Below are 23,112 nucleotides of genomic sequence, written 5' to 3'. Positions count from 1 at the left end.
CAGTGAGCCCCGAAATTCCCTGGTGCTTCCCACGCGCCCCTGCGGTTCGGGTTGTAGTGGACCTGCTGCCCTTTCTGCTGTAATTGTGTTGTCCTCCGGTGGTTTATGTAATGAAATGCGGCTTGAAGGAGGACAGGACTGTTGAAAGGAGGGTCGCAGTGGCCGGGCAGCCCCAAGTGTGCGGGGTCTCCAGGGCGAGGCCTGGCAGAGCTGTGCTTTCTAGGGAGGAGCAAACAGAAGAAAGAAGGGGGAGAGGGGAGCGATGGAGGGCACATCAGCTCCTGGGACAAAGGTCAACTGGCCTTAGGGTGACAGTGAAAGGAAGGATCTTAATGCTGGCTCAGGCTAGGGGTGGTCAAAGATCACAGGCCTGGAGGGACAGTTCAGGAATGTTTGCTTAGTGTGTTGTTTCCTCTGATCAGGTCAGCCAGTCATTTTTGAAGCAAAAAGTGGGAAATGGGAGTTTGTGCCTGGCCAAATTGTAGGTTAAAAAATGGGCGGGGAGTGGTGGCATTATGGAAGTGTGAAGGAACAGTGTTTTTCCAGAACAGAAAGCACCCTGGGGTGGGATTTACCAGGATTATAGTGCTTGGGTAAAATTCAACATCGTCAGCTGTTTACTTTTCCTTTCTGGTAATTTATTGGTCTACTCTGTAACTTGAAGGTCTATGAGGAGCAGTTCGAGAGACACCTTTGGGTTCTATTGGAGAGAAAGATTTACGAATTTCATGGTGTGTTTGAGTGTGTAGTATAATTAAAAAAAAATGGTTTTATCCCAGATTCTTGGAATTTCCTGAGCAATAGCACAGTTTTGATTCTTTATAGTAACCCCTTTTAAGTAGTACCTGAATTTATCCTGATGAAGTGACTCAGGTACCCCTGTACCATCTCAGAATGGGGCGGGGTGACCAGACAGAGGAAACGCATGCATTTGTAGAGGGTGCAGTGTGATGGGACTGAGCCCTGAACTTGTTGGGACTGTGCTAAGTGTGGATGGTGTCAGAATTGAATTGTGGGACCCCCCAGATGGTTTTTGAGAAATGGTTGGTGTTCAGTAAACATCATGCATTTTGTGTCAGAGTGATGTCAGAAAACCACCACAGGTTAGAATTTTCAGCTGACTCTGGGTAAGTGGTTGGTCATTGGTTTGAATTGAGCCAGTGGAAGGAGGGAGCCTGTTTACCTTGAGAGGAAGTGAAACTAGGGTGTGTGGAAGTCCCAGAATTAAATCTGGCTGCTCAGGCTTTCCTCGGGTCACTTTCGTGGGAGTGAGCCACCCTGGGCTGCATCTGCACAGTGCCAGTGGTCTCTAAGTTTAGGGTTGTATTTAATCTTTGGTGTGAGGGTTGCCTTGCAGGCTGCTTTCTTAAGCTGCTTCCTTTTGTTTCCTTTGTAGAATCTTTTTTTAATTTGTAGTCAGTCTTTTAAAAAAATGATATTAGTACATACTAGTTGTACAAGGAAATACATTGTGATATTTACATATGTGCTTACAATATATCTTAGCTAGATTTACCCTCTCCATTGTATTTCCCCACCACCACTGTTAGAACAATTTCAACAGGGTTCAGTCTTCTCTTTTTGTATATGGATACAAGATACATCCACAGTCACCCTTATTCCTCCTTTCCTTATGCTCACCCACCTCCCACTAGTACTCACCCCCAAAAAGACCTATTTTTCCCTCCTGCCCTTCTTTTTTTTTTTTTTTTTTCTTTTTTAGTGAGTATTGATAGTCCAAGGGGGTTTTGCCTTGGTACTTCAGGCCTGTATGTATCATGCTTTAATCAAATTAACCCCCTCTCCCTGTTACTCATTCTCTATCACCATGCTCCTCTAATATTTACCTTACAGTACAGTGCATTGTATTATATTCATATATAAATGTGTTGTCTCGATATTTTTTGGTCTCTAATATTTTCTGTACCTCTCCTGCCTCCCATCGTCCCCTCAGACAGACTAATGCACTTTTTTCTCTCACTGTATATCTGTGTGTATACGTATATGATCATACATGTTTTTATATATACATTTAACTTACATGTCTAGCTTCCACATGCAACCTTTGGCTTACTGAGCTTGGCTTACTGTGCTCAACATGAAGTTCTCCAATTCCATTTATCTGCAAGCAACATAATTTCATTCTTCTTTGTGGCTGAATAGAACTCCATCGTGTATATACACCACGTTGTCTTAATCCATTCATCAGTTCTAGGATATCTGGCTGTTTCCAAAGCTTGGCTATTGTAAATAGTGCTGCAGTGTACATGGGCGTACAAGTGGCTCTGTCGTGTGTTGGAGCACATTCCTCTGGATATATGTGCAGGAGTGGTGTCACTGGTAGTGATTATTTTTAGTTCTTTTGAGGGACCTCTGTATTGCTTTCCGTAGCGGTTGCATGAATTTACATTCCCAACACCAGTGTAGAAGTGTTTCTTTTTCCCCATCTTCTTACCAACATTTGTTGTTGTTTGTGTTATTGGCGATAGCTGTTTTGACTGGGATGAGGTGGAATCTCAAAATAGTTTTGTTTGTGCACCAGGGTTTGAACTCAAGGCATTGCTTCCTAGGCAGGCGCTCCTACTGCTTGAGCCACTGTACCAACTCTCAGTGTAGTTTTGATTTACATTTCCTTTTGACCAAGGAAGTTGAGAATTTCTTCATATGTTAGAATTCCACCCCTGTACCCCCCACAAAAATCACTAGTTTTCAAAACCATTTCAAAATGGCTTATGATACATTTTATGATTTGAGTGTAAGGTGATGATGTGTCGTTCTTTGAGTAGATAAAATAAGGTCTGAAGAAGGAAAAAAATTCTCAAAATAAATTATTTGTTAATATTAAGTTTAAGTAAAAATATATATCCATGGAACCACCATAGAGGTGAATCTAACCAAGGGATATTTTTTTTCTGCTTGTTCCTCTGCAGTGTGTGTGTGTGTGTGTGTGTGTGTGTGTGTGTCTGTGTGTGTTTTAATATTTTTATCATCTGTATCACTAAGCAGTTTCACTTGGTTTTGATCCTTTTTGCCCCTTTTGGATTTGGAATGAGTTAATATAGCGATTACTATAACATTAGTATTACATTGAAAAGGCTTTTTTGTGTTTTTTTTGCCTTTAATCTGTTTTACATGTGATGAGAGAAAGTTCACTCTCTTTCACTCATTCCTCTACCTTTGGGAGTTCATTTGTTACATGTTTATTTTTGATGTTTTGACAATACTAATCTTGATTTTTGTCTCCTAGTGGTTAAAAAAAAAACAAAAAAAAAAACTTGTCCATTATGGAGAAATTCAAGTTTAGTAAGATTATTTTTTCCTGTTCTGGGATTTGAACTCAAAGTCTCAAACTTGCTAAGCAGGCACTCTAAGTCCTATACCTGCTAAACCATGCCTTAAGCCCTTAGTAGGAAATTTAGATAATGCTTGAATTGTTCATCTGACTTTTTTGTGAATGTGTGCTCATTAGTTGTGCGATTTGCCAACACTTGGAATAATGTAATTTTTTTTTTTTTTTTTTGTGGAACTAAGGTTTGAATTCAGGTCTTTGATCTTGCAAAGCAGGCGCTCTACCACTTGGAGATGGGGTCTCTCAGACTATGTACCTAGGCTTAGAGGCATGAGCCACTGGCACTAGCTTGTAATTTAAAAAAATTTTTGTTCATTCAGTGTTAAATAGTATCTCTGTGTGTTTAATCTTGCTTTTACTGATTACCTCTGTCATTGAGCATTTTTCTGTGTGGCCCTTCATGTTTTATGAAGTTGTTTCTCTCTTTCTCACATACTTATTTTCTGTACAAATGGTATTATGCTTTTAACTTCAACTTTATTCATAGATAGTTGATATATAGCAAAGTGATAGGTAGTGTTGTACAACCTTGCTACAATCCTTTATTAATTTCAGGAATTTTTGTTATTTGGGGATTTTTACATATACAGTTACGTCATTTGTAACCATTGACAGTTTTATTCTTTCTCGGTCTTGATGCCTTTCTTTAGTTCTTTCTAGTCTTATGCTTTCCCTGTGTCTATTCATCTTAGAATTTTTGTGTTTTAGCTTGTTGAGGTGATGCTCTTCTCAGTGTTACATATGGTAATTCCTACTTGGTTGTGGTGTGAAATTCCATTTATAAATAGATAGATAGAACTTTCTGGGATTTGTTGAGAAGTTTTTTTGTTGCTGTTGTTTGGTCATCAGTGTGGGGCACATAGCTTGAATTAGTAACCATTACTTCTATTTTTGTTTCCTGGAAGAGATTCTAGAGCTCGAAAGCTGCTTTTGCTGAGGAGCACGGACTCCTTTCTTGGGTCCAGAAATTAACTAAAGGCAGAAAGCAGTTAGATGCTGGGCTTACGGCTGTAATTCTAGCTACTCAGAAGGCAGAGATCAGGAGGATCAGTTCAAAGCCAGCTCGAGAAAAATAGTTCAGGAGACCCTATCTCGAAAAAAACCAACACAAAAATGGCTGGCAGAGTGGCTCAAGTGTTAGAGTGCCTGTCTAGCAAGGGTGAGGCCCTGAGTTCAAACCCCAGTACTGCAAAAAAAAGGCAGTTAAGATGATTGCAAGGCTCTTTTCTATGGAAATGGGAGGAATAGGCCAGGCACCAGTGTCTTAAACTGTAATCCTAGCTACTCAGGAGGCAGAGGTCAGGAATATCGTGGTTCCAAGCCAGCCCGAGGAAATAAATTTGAGAAAAATCCCATCACAAAAATAAGGTTGGTGTAGGCCCAAAGTTGAAACCCCAGTACTGCAAAGAAAAGAAAGGAAATGGGAAGAATAAATTGACAGTGGGGAAAATGTAACAGGGACCACAAAAGAAAAGAAACTTTGTTTTTGGGGGTTTTTGTTTTTGGAGTCACTGGGGTTTGAACTCAGGTCCTCATACTTGCTTGGCAGGCACTCCTACCACTTGAGCCATTCTGCTAGTCCCTTGATGGTCCTTTTAATGTCTGTGATTAATAGGGAAGACACCACTTTCATTACTGTCATTAGTAATTTGTGTTGTCTTTTTTACTTAGTTTGGCTAAGTGAGGCTTGTCAGTTTTATGGTCTTTTCAGAAAACCAGCTTTTAGTTTTGTTGATTTCTTCTTGATTTGTCATGCATAAATTTCACTGGTGTCTTTGACAATTATAGTTTTCCAGCTTTTTTTTTTTTTTTTTTTTTTGGTGGGAGTGACTTTTGAACTTGGCTTCATGCTTCCAAAGCAGGTGCTCTACCTCTTGAGACACACCTCCAGTCCATTTTTCTCTGGTTATTTTGAGATGCAGTCTCTCGAACTGTTTGCACTGGGTGGCCTTGAACCTCGATCCTCCAGATCTCAAGCTCCCAAGTGGCTAGGATAGATTACAGGTGTAATCCACCAGCACCCTGCCTGTTTTCCTGTTTTTAATTTGGCTTTATCTTGCTCTTCTTTCTCAGTTTTTCTAAAGTAAAAGATCCATTTCTGTATTTAGAGCTAGCTCTCTGTATTTAGAGTTCTCTGAACTTACTCATTGCAGTATCAGATGACTTCAGTTGATTCTGACTAATTTTCTGTCTCAACTGTCAATTCCTGGTGGTGGTCTGTTGCAGTCTCCAAGTATAATTGTGGATCTGTAATTTTGTTTTTGGTTCTGTATCTTTTTTGTCTCATGTAATTTGATGTTCTCTTTAGGGGAATACAACATAATGTCTTAATGGATCCCTTTATCATTTGATCCCTGCATTCCTTTGTGATTTTCCTAACGCTACTACTGCCAGTTTAGTGTGAAATTAATATAGCTAGCTCAGCTTTCTTTTTGTGCTAGAAATGTATCTCTCTTCATAGCGTTGCATTTAATCTGTCTTTGTCATTTTTATCTTTTTAAATATTTATATATTTTTTAACCGGTGCATATAAATTAAATGCATCTATAACGTAAAATGATGCTGTTAACTATGTACTTTTTGTGGAGGTGATAAATCGACTGAATTAATACATACATTACTACATCCTTATCATTTTGTGGTGAGAACATTTAAAATGTAATCTCTTAGTGACTTTCCAGAGTACAATTTATTGGTATTCACTAGTCACCATATTGTGTAATAGGTCTTATGAACTTAGTCCTCCTATCCAACTGATATTTCACATCCTGTGAACATTCTCTCTCCAACTAACCCTTATGTCTGTGTATTTCAAATGGTATTTCATGTAGCCAACACAGATCTCATTTTCTTATGTACCCTGACATTCTTAATTACTGTGCTTAGCTAATTTACATTTAAATATTGTTGACATTGGATTAATATGTACCACATTGTCACTGTTTTCTCCTTTTTTTCTTTAAGTAGGTATGTTCTTCACTTTGAGAACGTGGTAAGCATATTGTAGTTGACAGTTGTTTTTATCTTTCATAGTAGCACCCACTCATTCTAAAGCAATTCATGAGGTACTACTACCTTGGTTTTCTTTCTCTTGTTTGGCATATGGGACTCTCTGGGCATGCTTTTTATATCCCCAGTTTTGGACTATTGCTTGCCCGTTGGCCTGTTTTTCTGGGTGTTTGTTTAATCTTCTCATCTGTTTCTATGTTCTTATTTTATGATCCATTTTCTTTCCTTCACTAGACTGTCTTGTATGTTTATTAAACTTAAAAATGTTAAGGGATTTCCCAGTGTTAACAGTACCATTGCAGCCAATGTAAACGCAGTTTACAATAACACTGCACTGTTTTCACAGGCCTTGCAGATACCTTGTAATGTTTCCAGCTCCTCCCCATCCCATATACAATCACTGTCATTTATTTTTCTTAGTCCTTACAACCAGCCAGTATATTATCGATAGTAACAATATGAACAAACATATTATTGTGAATACAGGAAGTAAGAACCAAAGCATTTATTGTGGCCATTTAATTCTTGTCTGATATTCTGTTCTTTATGAGATCAGAGTTCTAACTTCTCTCAAAGAGACCTTTGACTAATTCTTACAATGTATATATTCTGGAGACATCATCTCAATTTAATCCTGTTTTCTTTCTTTTCTTCAGGCTGCATAAATTCAATGGTAACCTCACCTAAGTTTATTCTTTGTCTTGTCATTGAGTAACTGGAGTGATGATTTCATTTAAATTCTTGTTTTACACCTGTGAAATTTCTATATGGTTCTTTTCAGGGTTTTTATATTTTGACTTGATTTTGGTTTTTTTGTTTTTGTTTTCTTGAGACAGAGGCTTGCTAAATAATTGCAGGTGGCCTGTAACTCACTCTAGCCCATGCTAGTCTCAAAAAACTCAAAATCTCCTGCCTCGGGCTCCTGAATGCTGAAATTACAGATGTTTGCCATTATGCTTGTCTCCTTTTTTTTTTCTTTTTTTTTTTTGGGCGGGACTAGGGCTTTACACTTCCAATACAGGTGGTATATTCCTTGAGCCATGCCTCCGGTCCATTTTGCTCTAGTTATTTTGATGGAGATGGGGGACTCATGAACTATTTTCCCAGGGTGGCCTGGGAAACCTCCCAACCTCAGCCTCCCAAGTAGCTAGGATTACAGGCATGAGCCACTGGCACCCAGCATAGTATGCCTTGCTCCTTTTGAGAAGTTTCAGTTCTTTATTGCTGTCATATTATTCATACAACCTTTTCCTGGTTTCTTTTAATTCTTTCACCATGGTTGCCTTAATCTCTTTGAATATAGTCAAGATAGATGCTTGAAACTTTGTCTAGTGAGTTCATTGTCTGTGGTTTCTCAAACTTGGTTTCTCTCAATTAATTTTTTTCGTTGCTGGGCTGTATTTCCCTCCTTCTCTGTAATTCTTTTTTGTTGTTGTTAATGTCAGTAAGTTGACATTTTATTATTTAGGCTAATGGGGTACCTGTGGAAATTAGATTCTTTCCTTTCCAGTGTTGTGGCAGAGATTTTAGACAAAGGTTAAAGTTTGGTTTTTCACTTGCTCCCAAACCTTTGGTTTTAGATGATTTTTCTTTTTCTTTTTTTTTTGCAGTACTGGGATTTGAACTCAGAGTCTAATACTTGCTAGGCAGGTGCTCTACCACTTGAGCTACTATGCCAGCCCACTTTTGGCTTTAGAAATCTCCATCTTGCCTACTCTGTGCAAAGTGCTGGGTTCACCTGCCAGTACCATTGAGAGGGAGAGGGGGAGAGAGAGTGAGAAAGACAAAAGAAAAAAGAAAAGAAAGATCACCCATTTGATTCGGATTTGGGGATATACTTTGTTTTTCTTCACAATTGAACTTTTGAAAGCCACAATTTTCAAAGTGGCTTCTTTTCTGCCTACTTTCAGAAGCAGGAAGTGACATTTCTCTGGTTGTTACTGCACAATCTGGTAGGGTTTCTGGAGATAAAAACTAATAAATTATAGGGCCTGCTGAACCTGGGTCCCCTATAGAGGCTTATGTCAAATTTTTCTTCTCAGAGATAATTGACATTTTCCTCCCCTTGTTCTGCTCACAGGTTCTGTCAGAATATGCATTGCTTCTCTGTGTTTGCCTCTTTGTTCCTGACCTTGGTTCTGTGTATCTACAAGAGTGAAGCTCTGCGTTAGTTGAGTAATAAGCCTTTGCATGTCCTCCAGATTTTTTTTTGTGCCATATTGTCATCAGTGTCAACATGGAAACATACACACCTCTGCAGATAACCAGAGCAAATTGCATTGTAAACAGGATGTCGAGACATTGACTGCCTCCTGTGTGTGTCTGTTCTCACTGACCTACTCTCTTGCCAGATGGCCAGCCTGCAATGTGACCTATGCTTGCTAGGGGTCTGGGGCTGTCATGCTGTAACTTGGGCTCTATTGTTTATTGCTGCCCATCTGTGAATTACAACTTACTTTGCCATGCTACAGGGGACACAAGCATATAGAAATTAGTATATCCTTTCGCAAAATTAATTTTTTGTTAAAATTATCCAACATAGGGTATAATAAGAAAAGAATAAAAAACAGGGTATAATAAGAAAAGAATAAAAAATTTGTTGTAAGATTTAGTAATAATAACAATAATAATATTCTTGGAATTCTCATTAAGATTCCTAACAGGGTCATCAGTAAGTGGTTCCCTGCCTGACTCATCCCATTCTTGCCCATAGGTGACCACCGTCCTGATTCTTTGGTTACTTTTCCTATGTTAACCATGTGTGATTCCTCACTAAGCACTGTTCCTTCAGTTTTGCTCCCTTAGGACTTTCAGTAAGTGAGTAGTAGCTTGGTGGTGGTAGTACACTTCTGTAATCCTAGCTACTCAGGAGGCAGGAGGATTGAGATTCGAAGTCAGCCCGGGCAAATGGGTCTCAAGACCCTATCTTGAAAAAATGTGCTGATGGAGTGGCTCAAGGTTTAGGCCCTGAGTTCAGACCCCGGTACTACAAAAAAAAAAAAAACAAAAAAACAGTAGAAAAGGATTAGGAAGAAAAAGCATTGTGGATACTTTCTCTGTCCCACTATATTTTATAACCGCTAGTATCTGAGACAGGAACCAAATTATTTCCTCCTCAGTTCCAGTGGCCACTGTGTTGAGGGGCTTCTTCAAGGGTGCTTTTCAGTGCTGTAAAAAAAAAAAAAAAAAAACAGTACGTTTCCAGGTATAAAACACAATATGTTCTGTGGACATTAGGGAAGAACGAGCAGTCTGCAGATTGCAGTCATTCATATTACAGGAAAAGCATTGGAGTGTATAAACAGATCCTCCATTTATGCATAACTTCTTGCTTGTTTGTTTGCTATAGTCTTCAAACTTAGATTTTATTTATTTATGTTATTGCTTTTACATTTACTTACATGTGTATACATTATTTGGGCCACCTCCCGCTCACCCCCCTAGATTTTATTTAGGTATTTTCTGAACTATGGCCATGACTCTTGTTTTATTCTTTTTATCTCTTTTCCTTCCTTAATTTTCATATTTAAATTTTTGTTCATTTTCATGCAAAGAAATTATTCTTTCATCTAAAATGCATTTGTTTGCAAATGCTGTGGGTTCAAGTCTTACTTTTCCCACTATTTTGTGTGCTTTGATTATTGTTCATGGAATAGGTGGGAATATAGTATATGTTTCTGCTGCTGCTGATAGTGTCTGCTCTATCACAGATGTTTTCTGTTTGTTTATGAGCCCATTGTAGGCTGTTTTCATTTCCCATAATTTATTTTAATTTCTCTGTTAATAGTACAACAGTGCCTTAATAGTGAAATTCCAAAGTCTTTTGTGTATGCTAGGTAGTCTTTCTCTTTCTGGTCCCAAAATTTTAAGTGTTGTTAGACATTTTTTATATGTATTAGAGTTGGTAAAGTAGTTTTGTTGACTAGTCAAAAGTGTGTTGTGATTTATATAATTTTATACATTTGCATGAGAAATGTCAGCTTGTTGACATTGAGCTCTAAAAACAAGTGCGTTCCTTCCCTTTATTTCATTGCTCTTTGATATTCTCAAGTAAAACTAATGATTTTCCATTAGCATAGGGAATTACTTTATGAGTCTTACTTAGTTTTTAAGGGAAGTTGATGTATTAACTTTCTCATCTCTGTAACCAAAGCATGTGAGAGAACAGCTTTAGGGAGGAAGACTTATTTGGGCTCATTGTTTTAGAAGGTTGATTCTACAGTTGCATGGCCTTCTGTGCTGGGTCAGGAAGGGTCAAGGACAAGATGGCACTGAGGACCTGCCCCCACTGACCTGCTTCCTCCAGCTTGGTTCTACCTCCTAAACCTCCCCAAATGACACAGTTTTCTGGGGACTAAGCATACAGCACATGAGCCCGTGGGAGTTATTTCATATTTGAATGGTAGCATTCTGCCTCATGGTCCTCTCATAATACAAAATGCATTTAGTCCATCTCCTAGAGTCCCCCAAGTCTTAACAGTTCCAGCATTGGTCAGGAGTCCAAATTCAGGGTCGGAGGTGTGGCTCAAGTGGTACCAGTATGGCCAAAAAATAATAATAATAAAAGTTCAAATTCAAAGTCTCTTCTAAGAGTTAAGGCAAACTGTGAGTCCCTGTAAAGTCAAAAGCAAGTTACACTTAATATACACTGGCACAGTAAATGTTGTCATTCCCAAAGGAACAAAAAAAGAGCAAGGAAAGATTTGGACCAAAGCAGGACTGAAGCCCAGCAGGCAAAAACTAAATTCTGTACCTCCTTGTTAAGCATGAGACGCTGATGGTATGAGGTGTGCTCCCAAGGGCTTGGGCACATGACTTCTCTCTTGGGCTGGCTCCACTTGTTACCTGTAGATTTCATTGGCAGACCTTCTACATTCCTGAGATGTCCTCAAAGCATCTTTCCTATTGTCCCAGTGGAAACTGCTTGGCTTCTTTTTTGTGGCTTTCGCCTCTTCAGAAATTGCATCTTCCTTAGCGTCACCTGGACACATTTCTTTTCTCATCAACTTTAGAACTTCAGGTCTTTATGCTCTTCTTTTTCTCCCGATTCTCACTTTAAACCTGAGTAAAAGCAGCCATCAATAACCCTGTCACAGCCTGCATGGTGGACTGCCTTAAAATTTCTTCTACCAGATTATCCATCACCTTTATTATTTTTTTTTTTCATTTTTCTTTTATTATTCATATGTGCATACAAGGCTTGGTTCATTTCTCCCCCCTGCCCCCACCCCCTCCCTTACCACCCACTCCACCCCCTCCCGCTCCCCCCCCTCAATACCCAACAGAAACTATTTTGCCCTTATCTCTAATTTTGTTGTAGAGAGAGTATAAGCAATAATAGGAAGGAACAAGGGGTTTTGCTGGTTGAGATAAGGATAGCTATACAGGGCATTGACTCACATTGATTTCCTGTGCGTGGGTGTTACCTTCTAGGTTAATTCTTTTTGATCTAACCTTTTCTCTAGTTCCTGGTCCCCTTTTCCTATTGGCCTCAGTTGCTTTAAGGTATCTGCTTTAGTTTCTCTGCATTAAGGGCAACAAATGCTAGCTAGTTTTTTAGGTGTCTTACCTATCCTCACCCCTCCCTTGTGTGCTCTCGCTTTTATCATGTGCTCATAGTCCAATCCCCTGGTTGTGTTTGCCCTTGATCTAATGTCCACATATGAGGGAGAACATACGATTTTTGGTCTTTTGGGCCAGGCTAACCTCACTCAGAATGATGTTCTCCAATTCCATCCATTTACCAGCGAATGATAACATTTCATTCTTCTTCATGGCTGCGTAAAATTCCATTGTGTATAGATACCACATTTTCTTAATCCATTCGTCAGTGTTGGGGCATCTTGGCTGTTTCCATAACTTGGCTATTGTGAATAGTGCTGCAATAAACATGGGTGTGCAGGTGCCTCTGGAGTAACAGTCTTTTGGGTATATCCCCAAGAGTGGTATTGCTGGATCAAATGGTAGATTGATGTCCAGCTTTTTAAGTAGCCTCCAAATTTTTTTCCAGAGTGGTTGTACTAGTCTACATTCCCACCAACAGTGTAAGAGGGTTCCTTTTTCCCTGCATCCTCGCCAACACCTGTTGTTGGTGGTGTTGCTGATGATGGCTATTCTAACAGGGGTGAGATGGAATCTTAGTGTGGTTTTAATTTGCATTTCCTTTATTGCTAGAGATGGTGAGCATTTTTTCATGTGTTTTCTGGCCATTTGAATTTCTTCTTTTGAGAAAGTTCTGTTTAGTTCACATGCCCATTTCTTTATTGGTTCATTAGTTTTGGGAGAATTTAGTTTTTTAAGTTCCCTGTGTATTCTGGTTATCAGTCCTTTGTCTGATGTATAATTGGCAAATATTTTCTCCCACTCTGTGGGTGTTCTCTTCAGTTTAGAGACCATTTCTTTTGATGAACAGAAGCTTTTTAGTTTTATGAGGTCCCATTTATCTATGCTATCTCTTAGTTGCTGTGCTGCTGGGGTTTCATTGAGAAAGTTCTTACCTATACCTACTAACTCCAGAGTATTTCCTACTCTTTCTTGCATCAACTTAAGAGTTTGGGGTCTGATATTAAGATCCTTGATCCATTTTGAATTAATCTTGGTGTAGGGTGATATACATGGATCTAGTTTCAGTTTTTTGCAGACTGCTAACCAGTTTTCCCAGCAGTTTTTGTTGAAGAGGCTGCTATTTCTCCATCGTATATTTTTAGCTCCTTTGTCAAAGATAAGTTGCTTATAGTTGTGTGGCTTCATATCTGGGTCCTCTATTCTGTTCCACTGGTCTTCATGTCTGTTTTTGTGCCAGTACCATGCTGTTTTTATTGTTATTGCTTTGTAATATAGTTTGAAGTCAGGTATTGTGATACCTCCTGCATTGTTCTTTTGACTGAGTATTGCCTTGGCTATTTGTGGCCTCTTGTGTTTCCATATAAATTTCACAGTAGATTTTTCAGTCTCTTTAATGAATGTCATTGGAATTTTGATGGGAATTGCATTAAACATGTAGATTACTTTGGGGAGTATTGACATTTTTACTATGTTGATTCTACCAGTCCATGTGCATGGGAGATCTCTCCGCTTTCTATAGTCTTCCTCAACCTCTTTCTTCAGAAGTGTATAGTTTTCCTTGTAGAGGTCTTTCACATCTTTTGTTAGGTTTACACCTAGGTATTTGATTGTGTTTGAGGCTATTGTAAATGGAATTGTTTTCATACATTCTTTTTCCGTTTGCTCATTGTTACTGTATAGAAATGCTAATGATTTTTCTATGTTGATTTTATATCCTGCTACCTTGCTATAGCTATTGATGATGTCTAGAAGCTTCTGAGTAGAGTTTTTTGGGTCTTTAAGGTATAGGATCATGTCGTCTGCAAATAGGGATATTTTGACAGTTTCTTTACCTATTTGTATTCCTTTTATTCCTTCTTCTTGCCTAATTGCTCTGGCTAGGAATTCCAGTACTATGTTGAATAGGAGTGGAGATAGTGGGCATCCTTGTCTGGTTCCTGATTTTAGAGGGAATGGTTTTAATTTTTCTCCGTTAAGTATAATGCTGGCTGTAGGTTTGTCATATATAGCTTTTATAATGTTGAGGAACTTTCCTTCTATTCCTAGTTTTCTTAGAGCTTTTATCATGAAATGGTGTTGGATCTTATCAAAGGCTTTTTCTGCAACTATTGAGATGATCAAGAGGTTTTTGTCTTTGCTTCTGTTAATGTGGTTTATTACGTTTATTGATTTTCATATGTTGAACCACCCCTGCATCCCTGGGATGAAGCCTACCTGGTCGTGGTGAATAATCTTTTTGATGTGTTGCTGAATTCGGTTTGCCATTATTTCGTTGAGGATTTTTGCATCAATGTTCATTAAGGAGATTGGCCTATAGTTCTCCTTTTTGGAGGTGTCTTTGCCTGGTTTTGGGATAAGTGTAATACTGGCTGCATAAAATGTGTTTGGCAGTTTTCCTTCCCTTTCTATTTCATGGAACAGTTTAAGGAGGGTTGGTATCAGTTCTTCTTTAAAGGTCTGATAGAATTCAGCAGAGAATCCATCAGGTCCTGGGCTTTTCTTTTTGGGAGACTCTTGATTGCTGCTTCAATTTCATTTTGTGTTATAGGTCTATTCAGGTGATTAATTTCCTCTTGGTTCAGTTTTGGATGATCATATGTATCTAGAAATCTGTCCATTTCTTTTAGATTTTCAAATTTATTTGAATATAGGTTCTCAAAGTAGTCTCTGATGATTTCCTGGACTTCCATGGTGTTTGTTGTTATCTCCCCTTTTGCATTCCTAATTCTACTAATTTGGGTTTTTTCTCTCCTCATTTTAGTCAGGTTTGCCAGGGGTCTATCGATCTTGTTTATTTTTTCAAAGAACCAACTTTTTGTTTCATTAATTCTTTGTATGGTTTTTTTTGGTTTCTATTTTGTTGATTTCAGCTCTTATTTTTATTATTTCTCTCCTTCTATTTGTTTTGGGATTTGCTTGTTCTTGTTTTTCTAGGAGTTTGAGATGTATCCTTAGGTCATTTATTTGGGATCTTTCAGTCTTTTTAATATATGCACTCATGGCTATAAACTTTCCTCTCAAGACTGCCTTAGCTGTGTCCCATAGGTTCTGGTAGGTTGTGTTTTCATTTTCATTGACTTCTAGGAACTTTTTAATTTCTTCTTTTATTGCATCGATGATCCATTCTTCATTAAGTAATGAGTTATTTAGTTTCCAGCTGTTTGCATGTTTTTTGTCTTTACTTTTGTTGTTGAGTTCTACTTTTACTGCATTGTGGTCAGATAGTATGCACGGTATAATTTCTATTTTCTTATATTTGCTGAGGCTTGCTTTGTGCCCTAGGATATGATCTATTTTGGAGAAGGTTCCATGGGCTGCTGAGAAGAATGTATATTGTGTAGAGGTTGGATGAAATGTTCTGTAGACATCTACTAGGTCCACTTGATCTATTGCATATTTTAGATCTTGGATTTCTTTATTGAGTTTTTGTTTGGATGACCTATCTATTGATGATAATGGAGTGTTAAAGTCTCCCACAACCACTGAGTTGGCGTTTATAAATGCTTTTAGGTCTTTCAGGGTATGTTTGATGAAATTGGGTGCGTTGACATTGGGTGCGTACAGATTGATGATTATTATTTCCTTTTGGTCTATTTCCCCTTTTATTAGTATGGAATGTCCTTCTTTGTCTCATTTGATCAATGTAGGTTTGAAGTCTACTTTGTCAGAGATAAGTATTGCTACTCCTGCTTGTTTTCGGGGGCCATTGGCTTGGTAAATCTTCTTCCAGCCTTTCATCCTAAGCATATGCTTATTTCTGTCGGTGAGATGGGTCTCCTGTAAGCAACAAATTGTTGGATCTTCTTTTTTAATCCATTTTGTCAAACGGTGTCTTTTGATGGGTGAATTAAGTCCATTAACAATAAGTGTTAGTACTGATAGGTATGTGGTGATTCCTGCCATTTAGTTATCTTAGTTGTTTGAAGGTTTGATTGTGTGTACCTAACTTGATGTTACTCTCTACTGTCTTGCTTTTTCTTATCCTGTGGTTTGGTGCTGCCTGCCTTTTCATGGTTAAGTTGGGTGTCACTTTCTGTGTGCAGGATCCCTTGCAGAATCTTTTGTAAATGGTGGCTTTGTGGTCACATATTGTTCTAGTTTCTGCTTATCATGGAAGACTTTTATTGCTCCATCTATTTTGAATGATAGCTTTGCTGGGTAGAGTATCCTGGGATTGAAGTTATTTTCATTCAGTGCCCGGAAGATCTCACCCCACGCTCTTCTTGCTTTTAGTGTTTCTGTTGAGAAGTCTGCTGTTATTTTGATGGGTTTACCTTTGTATGTTACTTGTTTTTTCTCTCTTACAGCCTTCAATATTCTTTCCTTAGTTTCTGAACTTGTTGTTTTAATGATGATATGTCGTGGGGTAGTTCTATTTTGATCTGGTCTGTTTGGTGTCCTGGAGGCCTCTTGCATTTGTATGGGAATATCTTTCTCTAGATTTGGGAAATTTTCCGTTATTATTTTGTTGAATATATTACGCATTCCCTTCGCTTGCACCTCTTCTCCTTCTTCGATGCCCATGATTCTCAAGTTTGGTCTTTTGACGGAGTCAGTGAGTTCTTGCATTTTCTTTTCACAGGTCTTGAGTTGTTTAATTAATAGTTCTTCGGTTTTTCCTTTAATTACCATTTCATCTTCAAGTTCTGAGATTCTGTCTTCTGTTTGTTCTATTCTGCTGGATTGGCCTTCCGTTTTGTTTTGCAGTTCTGTTTCGTTCTTTTTTCTGAGGTTTTCCATATCCTGGCTGTTTTCTTCTTTATTGTTGTCTATTTTTGTCCTGAGTTCATTTATCCATTTATTCATTGTGTTCTCTCTTTCACTTTGGTGTTTATACAGTGCTTCTATGGTTTCCTTTATTTCTTCTTTTGCTTTTTCAAATTCTCTATTTTTATTGTCTTGGAATTTCTTGAGTGTCTCCTGTACATTTTGGTTGACCCTATCCAGTATCATCTCTATAAAATTCTCATTGAGTACTTGTAGTATGTCTTCTTTTAAATTATTCTTGTGGGCTTCATTGGGTCCTTTTATCCATCACCTTTAAACACAATCTGTGATAACATCTAAAGACAGGGAAAATGTCAGATTCTCTGGCACAATGTAACACGCATGACCTGTAATCAGTTCTCAATGGAGTCCTTGTTCTCATCTGAAATCTCCCTGACCTTCACTGTCCACATTGCTGCAGTACAGGGCTTCTCTAGCCCACATCTTCAACCTTCCAAATTCCTCCCACAAATCAGTTCCAAAGGCTTAAGAACCGCACAAATTTGCTTACTGCAACAACCCCACTTGTATAGTGTCGGTTTTCTGTGTTAGCTAGCTTTCTTGATGTTGTGACCAAAATACTTGAGAGAACAACTTAAGGGGGGAAAGATTTATTGTGCTCATGGTTTTGGAGGGATCATTCTGTCATTTTTCCACACGTGCAGAGGCAGAATATCACCTTGGCAGAGGTGTGTGGAGGAGGAAAGGGCAGGAAGGGGTCAGAGACAAGATCCTCCTCAAGAAATCCCTCCAATGACCTGGTTCCTCCAGCTTAGGTCTCACCTGAAGTTTCCAGAAACACAACTGGGAACCAAGTGTTCATCACAAGAGGCTGTGGGAACATTCCATATTCAGACCATAACAGTTGGTTTGTACGAACCTGAGCACAAGCTTCCAAATATTTCTGTTGGTTTAATTACTTAGGATTCACTAAATTCCCAAGATATGACAAGAGGTGTTAAATTGTATATATCAGACTAGCTGATCATCCAGATTATATTTTGGCTTTGATCAGGTAGGTTCCCTCTGATGAGCATGTCAGAAAATTGCAAACATTCTGAGGGACAAAAGAAGTTAAACAAATAGCATATACTTGGCAGGAACTGTTAGGAACACTAAGCCTCTCTTTACACTCAGATTGGTAAGACTGATCCCAATAGTAGTTCTGAGATACCACATAAGATTGAACTCAAACATTTATAAAAAAATATATATAGACTCAGGACAATTGATGCTAACTCTTTTGTGCTTCAAATAGTTGGACTTAGTAGATACTACAGACCCAGTGCACATGGAAAAACTGGAGTCATCTAGCAGGACAATGGGTATTACTGTTCTACTGTTGCTTTACCAAATACTTCTAATTCAGTATCAGAATTGCTGTGTACAGGCTATATGACTTGCTATATGGAGAATAAGAGTACGGCAACCAAGTATGGCAACCAAGACAAGAGTGCACATTTGGAGAACATGGCATTATGTGATTTTTTTTTTCCAAATGATGTTGGCGATCAGACCCAGGACTTTGCACATGCTGGGCAAACACTCTGCCACTGAACTACATCCCCAGCCACTTAAGAACTTTTAATAAATGAGTTTAGGTCAGCAGTGCTTTGAGTCTCACCCTCCTGGAAATATATGTGATGTCTTAGGAGTCAGTGGATTTTGAGGATGTTGCTGTGAACTTCACCCTGGAGGAGTGGACTTTGCTGGATCCTTCCCAGAAGAAACTGTATAGAGATGTGATGATGGAAACCTTCAGAAATCTGGCTTTTATAGGTAAGGGTGACACCATTACCTTACTCAGTCAATCAAATAAGTTCTTTTTGCTTCTCAGTGATTTGGAATATGGAAAGGGAACATTTTGGTGATTATACCAAACATGTATACTATGAATCAAGGTAGAGTCTTGACTAGTTTTGTATAATGTAATAATTCATAATGATTTTTCTGGATCTACATTTTAGGAAACAACCAGGAAGGGCAGAACGTTGAAGATGAGTACAATAATGCCAGAAGAAATCTACGGTAATCTCTACTTTCACTGAGAAAGCATTGTCCCTTAGTAATCTGAAAGTGACAGGAAAATTTTAAAACAAACAAATGATACTAATAAATCAAGTTTCAAATAGAAAAATATGCATTCAGTTTAGGATCTGTAATGAGAAAGTCTGAAATCCAAAATGCCCCTATATTGGATATTTCTGGAAAACCAGCATGATGCCACATATGGTACTTTATGATGGCTTATTGTACAGAAAATGTATTCCATGCAAAATATTGTGAGCATGATATGATATAAAAGTGATTTTGTGTTTAGATGACTGATCCAATATACACATTATGTATTACTATCCAATAATATACATTATGTATATACCAATATTTTATAATCCAAATGCTTTTGATCCCAGTCATTTTGCAGAAGGAATACTCAATGCTGTTTAAATGTGATACAGACATTGAGTGTTTACTTAATTGAAATATTGCATAGCAGTATCACTGTTTTGATAATAGCTGTTCTTGGACCTTTTTGCAGAGTCAGGAACCCGTTCATTTTCTGAAAATCTTACAGGGAGTCCAACTAATATTTCTACCAGCAAGTCATTGAGAAATAAACTCTTAGTATTGTTCTGCTTGTTTTTTTTCCAGAAGTCAAGTGATACAGAGACTCTGTGAACATGAGGAGAGTAGTCAATGTGGAGAAATCTTCTCTCCAGATTATATTGTGAAGAAGAAAACTTGTGGAGTAAAATCACATAAAAGCCATGCGTGTGAAGTCCTCATTGGTCATCCATCCATAAACATGCCTCTCATCGGTGTCACTGGACAAAAATCATATGAGTACCAGGAATATGGAGAGAAGCTACATAAATATAAGGATCCCAAGAAAACCTTCGGTTGTGCACAATCCTTTCAGAAGCATCAACGGACTCCCAGTACACACAAACATCATGAACACATGCAATATGGCAGTGCTCCCAGTCATTCCAGTGCTCTTCAAATACAGGGAAGAATTCACACTGGAGAGAAACCCTGTGTGTGTAAACAATGTGGGAAAGTTTTTAAGTGCCTCAGGTCTCTTCGGAATCATGAAAGGTCTCACCCTGGTGAGAAACGGCATCAATGCAAGCTGTGTGGTCAAGGCTTCAGAAAGCGCAGTTACATTCAAATACATGCAAGAATTCACACTGGAGAGAAACCTTACGTGTGTAAGCAATGCGGGAAAGCCTTTAGATCTTCCAGTTCTGTTCAGATACATGAAAGAATTCACACTGGAGAGAAACCCTATGTATGTAAGCAATGTGGGATAGCCTTCATTCGTTCTAGTACTCTTCAAATACATGAAAAAACTCACACTAGAGATAATCCCTATGTGTGTACACGATGTGGGAAAGTTTTCAGTAGTCACAGTTCCTTTTACAGACATGAAAGGACTCACAATGGACAGAAACACCCTGAATGTAAGCAATGTGGAAAAACCTTCAGTTGTTCCAGTTACATTCAAATACATGCAAGAACTCACAGCGGAGAGAAACCATTTGTATGTAAGCAGTGTGGGAAAGCCCTCAGTGGTTCTAGTGCCCTTCGGTACCATGAAAGGATTCACACTGGAGAGAAACCCTATATATGTAAGCAATGTGGGAAAGCCTTCAGTGGTTCCAATTCCCTTCTAAAACATCAAAGGATTCACACTGGAGAGAAACCCTATGAATGTAAGCACTGTGGGAAAGCCTTCAATGGTTCCAGTTATGTTCAGATACATGAGCGGATTCACACTGGAGAGAAACCCTATGAATGCAAGCAGTGTGGGAAAGCCTTCATTTATTCTGGTTCCCTTCAGCTGCATGAAAGGACTCACACAGGAGAGAAACCCTATCTGTGTAAACTTTGTGGCAAAGCTTTCAGTGCTTCTAGTTCCTTTCAAAAGCACAAAAGAACTCATACTGGAGAGAGACCCTATGAGTGTAAGCAATGCGGGAAAGCCTTTAGTTCCTTGAGTAACATTCGACGACATGAACAAACTCACAGTGGACAGAAACCGTATGTGTGTAAACAATGTAGAAAAGCCTACTGTGATCGCAGTTCCCTTAGAAAACATGAAAAAACTCACAGTCTGAAGAAAACGTACGTGTTTAAGTAATGAGACAAAGCCTTCAGATGTTCTCAAATAGTTTCCTCAAATACATGAACTCACTGGAAAGAAGACCCGTGTATGTAAACACTGTGGTAATAAACCTTTAATTATTCCAGCTTCATTGAAAGCCATGAAAACAAAATGTGAGAATGTCTTATTATCACATGAGGTTTTATAAAAAAAAATTTTGCTAGGGCATATTAGTTTTATAAAATAATGGGTTTCATTGTGACAATTTCATACCTGCATATAATGTTCTTTGATCATATTCTCCCCATTAGCTTCTGTTGCCCCTTCCCTTTCTCTTTTCTAATAGACCGTCTTTATTTTGCTTTCATGATTTCATCCAGTTCCATCCATTTTCATGCAAATGATAGGGCTTAATACTTCATTGTGTTATGTACCATATTTTTTTTTATTGTGGGGGAAGGTCGGTTCTGGGGCTTGAACTCAGGACCTCATTCTTGCTAGGCACATCCCCCACCCTTTTTGCTTTAGTTATTTTTCTGATAGGGTCTGATATTTTTGCCTGAGCAGTTTTGGACCACAGTCTTCCTATCTGCCTCTTGTGTATCTGGGAATACAGGTTTGCCTCACCACACCCACCTTGTTGAAATGGATTGGCTAGCTTTTTGCCCAGGAATGCCTAGAACTATGATCCTCTAATCTTCATCTCTCAAGTAGCTGTGATTATATATACCATCCATACAACATTTTCTCTATGCATTCGTCTTCTGACTGACACCTAGATTGAGTCCATATCTTGGCTACTATGCTTTTTTTTTCCCTGATGGTACTGTGGCTTGAACTCAGGGCTTCACGCTTGCTAGGAAGGCACTCTATCATTTGAACCACTCCAGCAGCTCTTGGCTATTATGAATAGTACATTACAAACATGGGTATGTGAGCATCTGTAAAGTTGCTAATAATGATACATTTGGGTGTATACTCACACTAGACAGGTGCTAGACAAGTAGACTTGAGCTACTTGTGCTGGGCATTTTTCAGATAACATCCTGCAAACCTATTTCTCCTGCTGGCTTTGAACCTCGATCCTCCTGATCTCTGCCTCCTAGGTAGCCAGGATTACGGGTGTGAGCCACCAGCACCCAGCCATTTGTACTTCCTTTGAGAAGTGTCTGTTAAGTTCATATGCCTATTTATTGATTTGGTTTTTAATTGATAACAGTTTTTCAGTTCTTTATACATTATGGATATTAATCTTGTGGAAGATCGTAAGGATTTTGTGTCATCTCTTCATTCTATTCATTGTTCTCTTTGCTGTGCATAAGCTATTTAATTTGATGCAATCCTATTTGTCAATTCTATTATCTACTAAGCAGTTGAAGTCCTGGTCAAGAAATCTTTGTATTAGTATCTTGAAGTTCACATAGTCTTTCTGCCACTTAGGAAAAGGTGTAGTGGAGAGTACTCGCATCAATATAAATAAAGCATGTGGAAACACCCATAGCCACCACTGACCAATTCATAGATAAAAAAGGACATGTTAAAGAGATAAACTGTGACAACAAGGTGTTTGGGTGTACCTGTAGGAATGTAGGTCGAGTTAAAACTTAAGAATGTGAAACATACAAGAAAGTTGTCAGTCCTACAAATATTTTCAAAGTCCTGTGAACGTTCCTTATGTAGCAGAATACTATAAACAAAAGTAATATGAAAAGCTTGATGAAAAATGATTTCAGTGGAAGCTCCAGAAAATTCACACCCTAAAGGAAATGTTTTACAATGTATAAATACATATTGTGGTTTGTTCTTGCAGTACATAGGTGGACTGTGTAATTCTTATTTTCACTCTTGAAAATAAACCTTGAAAGTGACCTAATTGTGTACATTTTGCTTATGCAAAAGTGTATGAGTTTAATGGGTGGTGTCTTGAAATCAAATCAGTAATGTGTTTGTTTCCTTTCATTTTGAACTACATTAGAACCCCAAGTGAAATGAAGTGTCCCTAATTTGCCATTCAGTATAATGTTTATGTTGTTTTAAAATGATTAATGAACCATTTAAAAATGCTCTTGTTAATTCTTTGGCTTTTCCTAGTTGTCCTCATGTGTGAGGTTTGACCTAAACAAATGAACAATTTTCACATGGGTTTCCTATTGTTTTATTTTTGTTTTCTTCAAATAACATTTATGTGCATGCCTTTTAGACTTAAATAGTATTTAGCCAAGGTTCAGAGGAGAAATGGTAGTACACTCAAAACGAGTGAGACTGACAAAGGCTCTACAGATGCTCAACAGATGGTCCTCACGGAGTGCGAGTG

The 23,112-nt window shown here is 38.4% G+C and overlaps 1 protein-coding gene across 6 annotated transcripts in view; it reads left to right on the top strand.

Annotated features, from left to right (window-relative positions):
* The window catches only part of LOC141416662 (uncharacterized), a 41,620-nt gene extending 18,953 nt beyond the window's left edge, over positions 1-22,667 (top strand). For all 6 annotated transcript variants that reach the window (XM_074053807.1, XM_074053804.1, XM_074053809.1 and 3 more), the window contains 3 exons: positions 18,343-18,469; positions 18,658-18,718; positions 19,343-22,667. In XM_074053807.1, coding sequence (XP_073909908.1) covers positions 18,343-18,469; positions 18,658-18,718; positions 19,343-20,834 — 1,680 coding nt within the window. In that variant the 3' untranslated portion in view covers positions 20,835-22,667. The remainder of the gene's footprint in view (positions 1-18,342; positions 18,470-18,657; positions 18,719-19,342) is intronic.
* The last annotated feature ends 445 nt before the right edge of the window (positions 22,668-23,112 follow it).

Source organism: Castor canadensis, chromosome 14 (genome assembly GCF_047511655.1).
Source record: "Castor canadensis chromosome 14, mCasCan1.hap1v2, whole genome shotgun sequence".
Lineage (NCBI taxonomy): Eukaryota > Metazoa > Chordata > Mammalia > Rodentia > Castoridae > Castor > Castor canadensis.
Note: the sequence above shows the minus strand (reverse complement) of the source record. Positions and strands in the feature narration are given on the sequence as shown.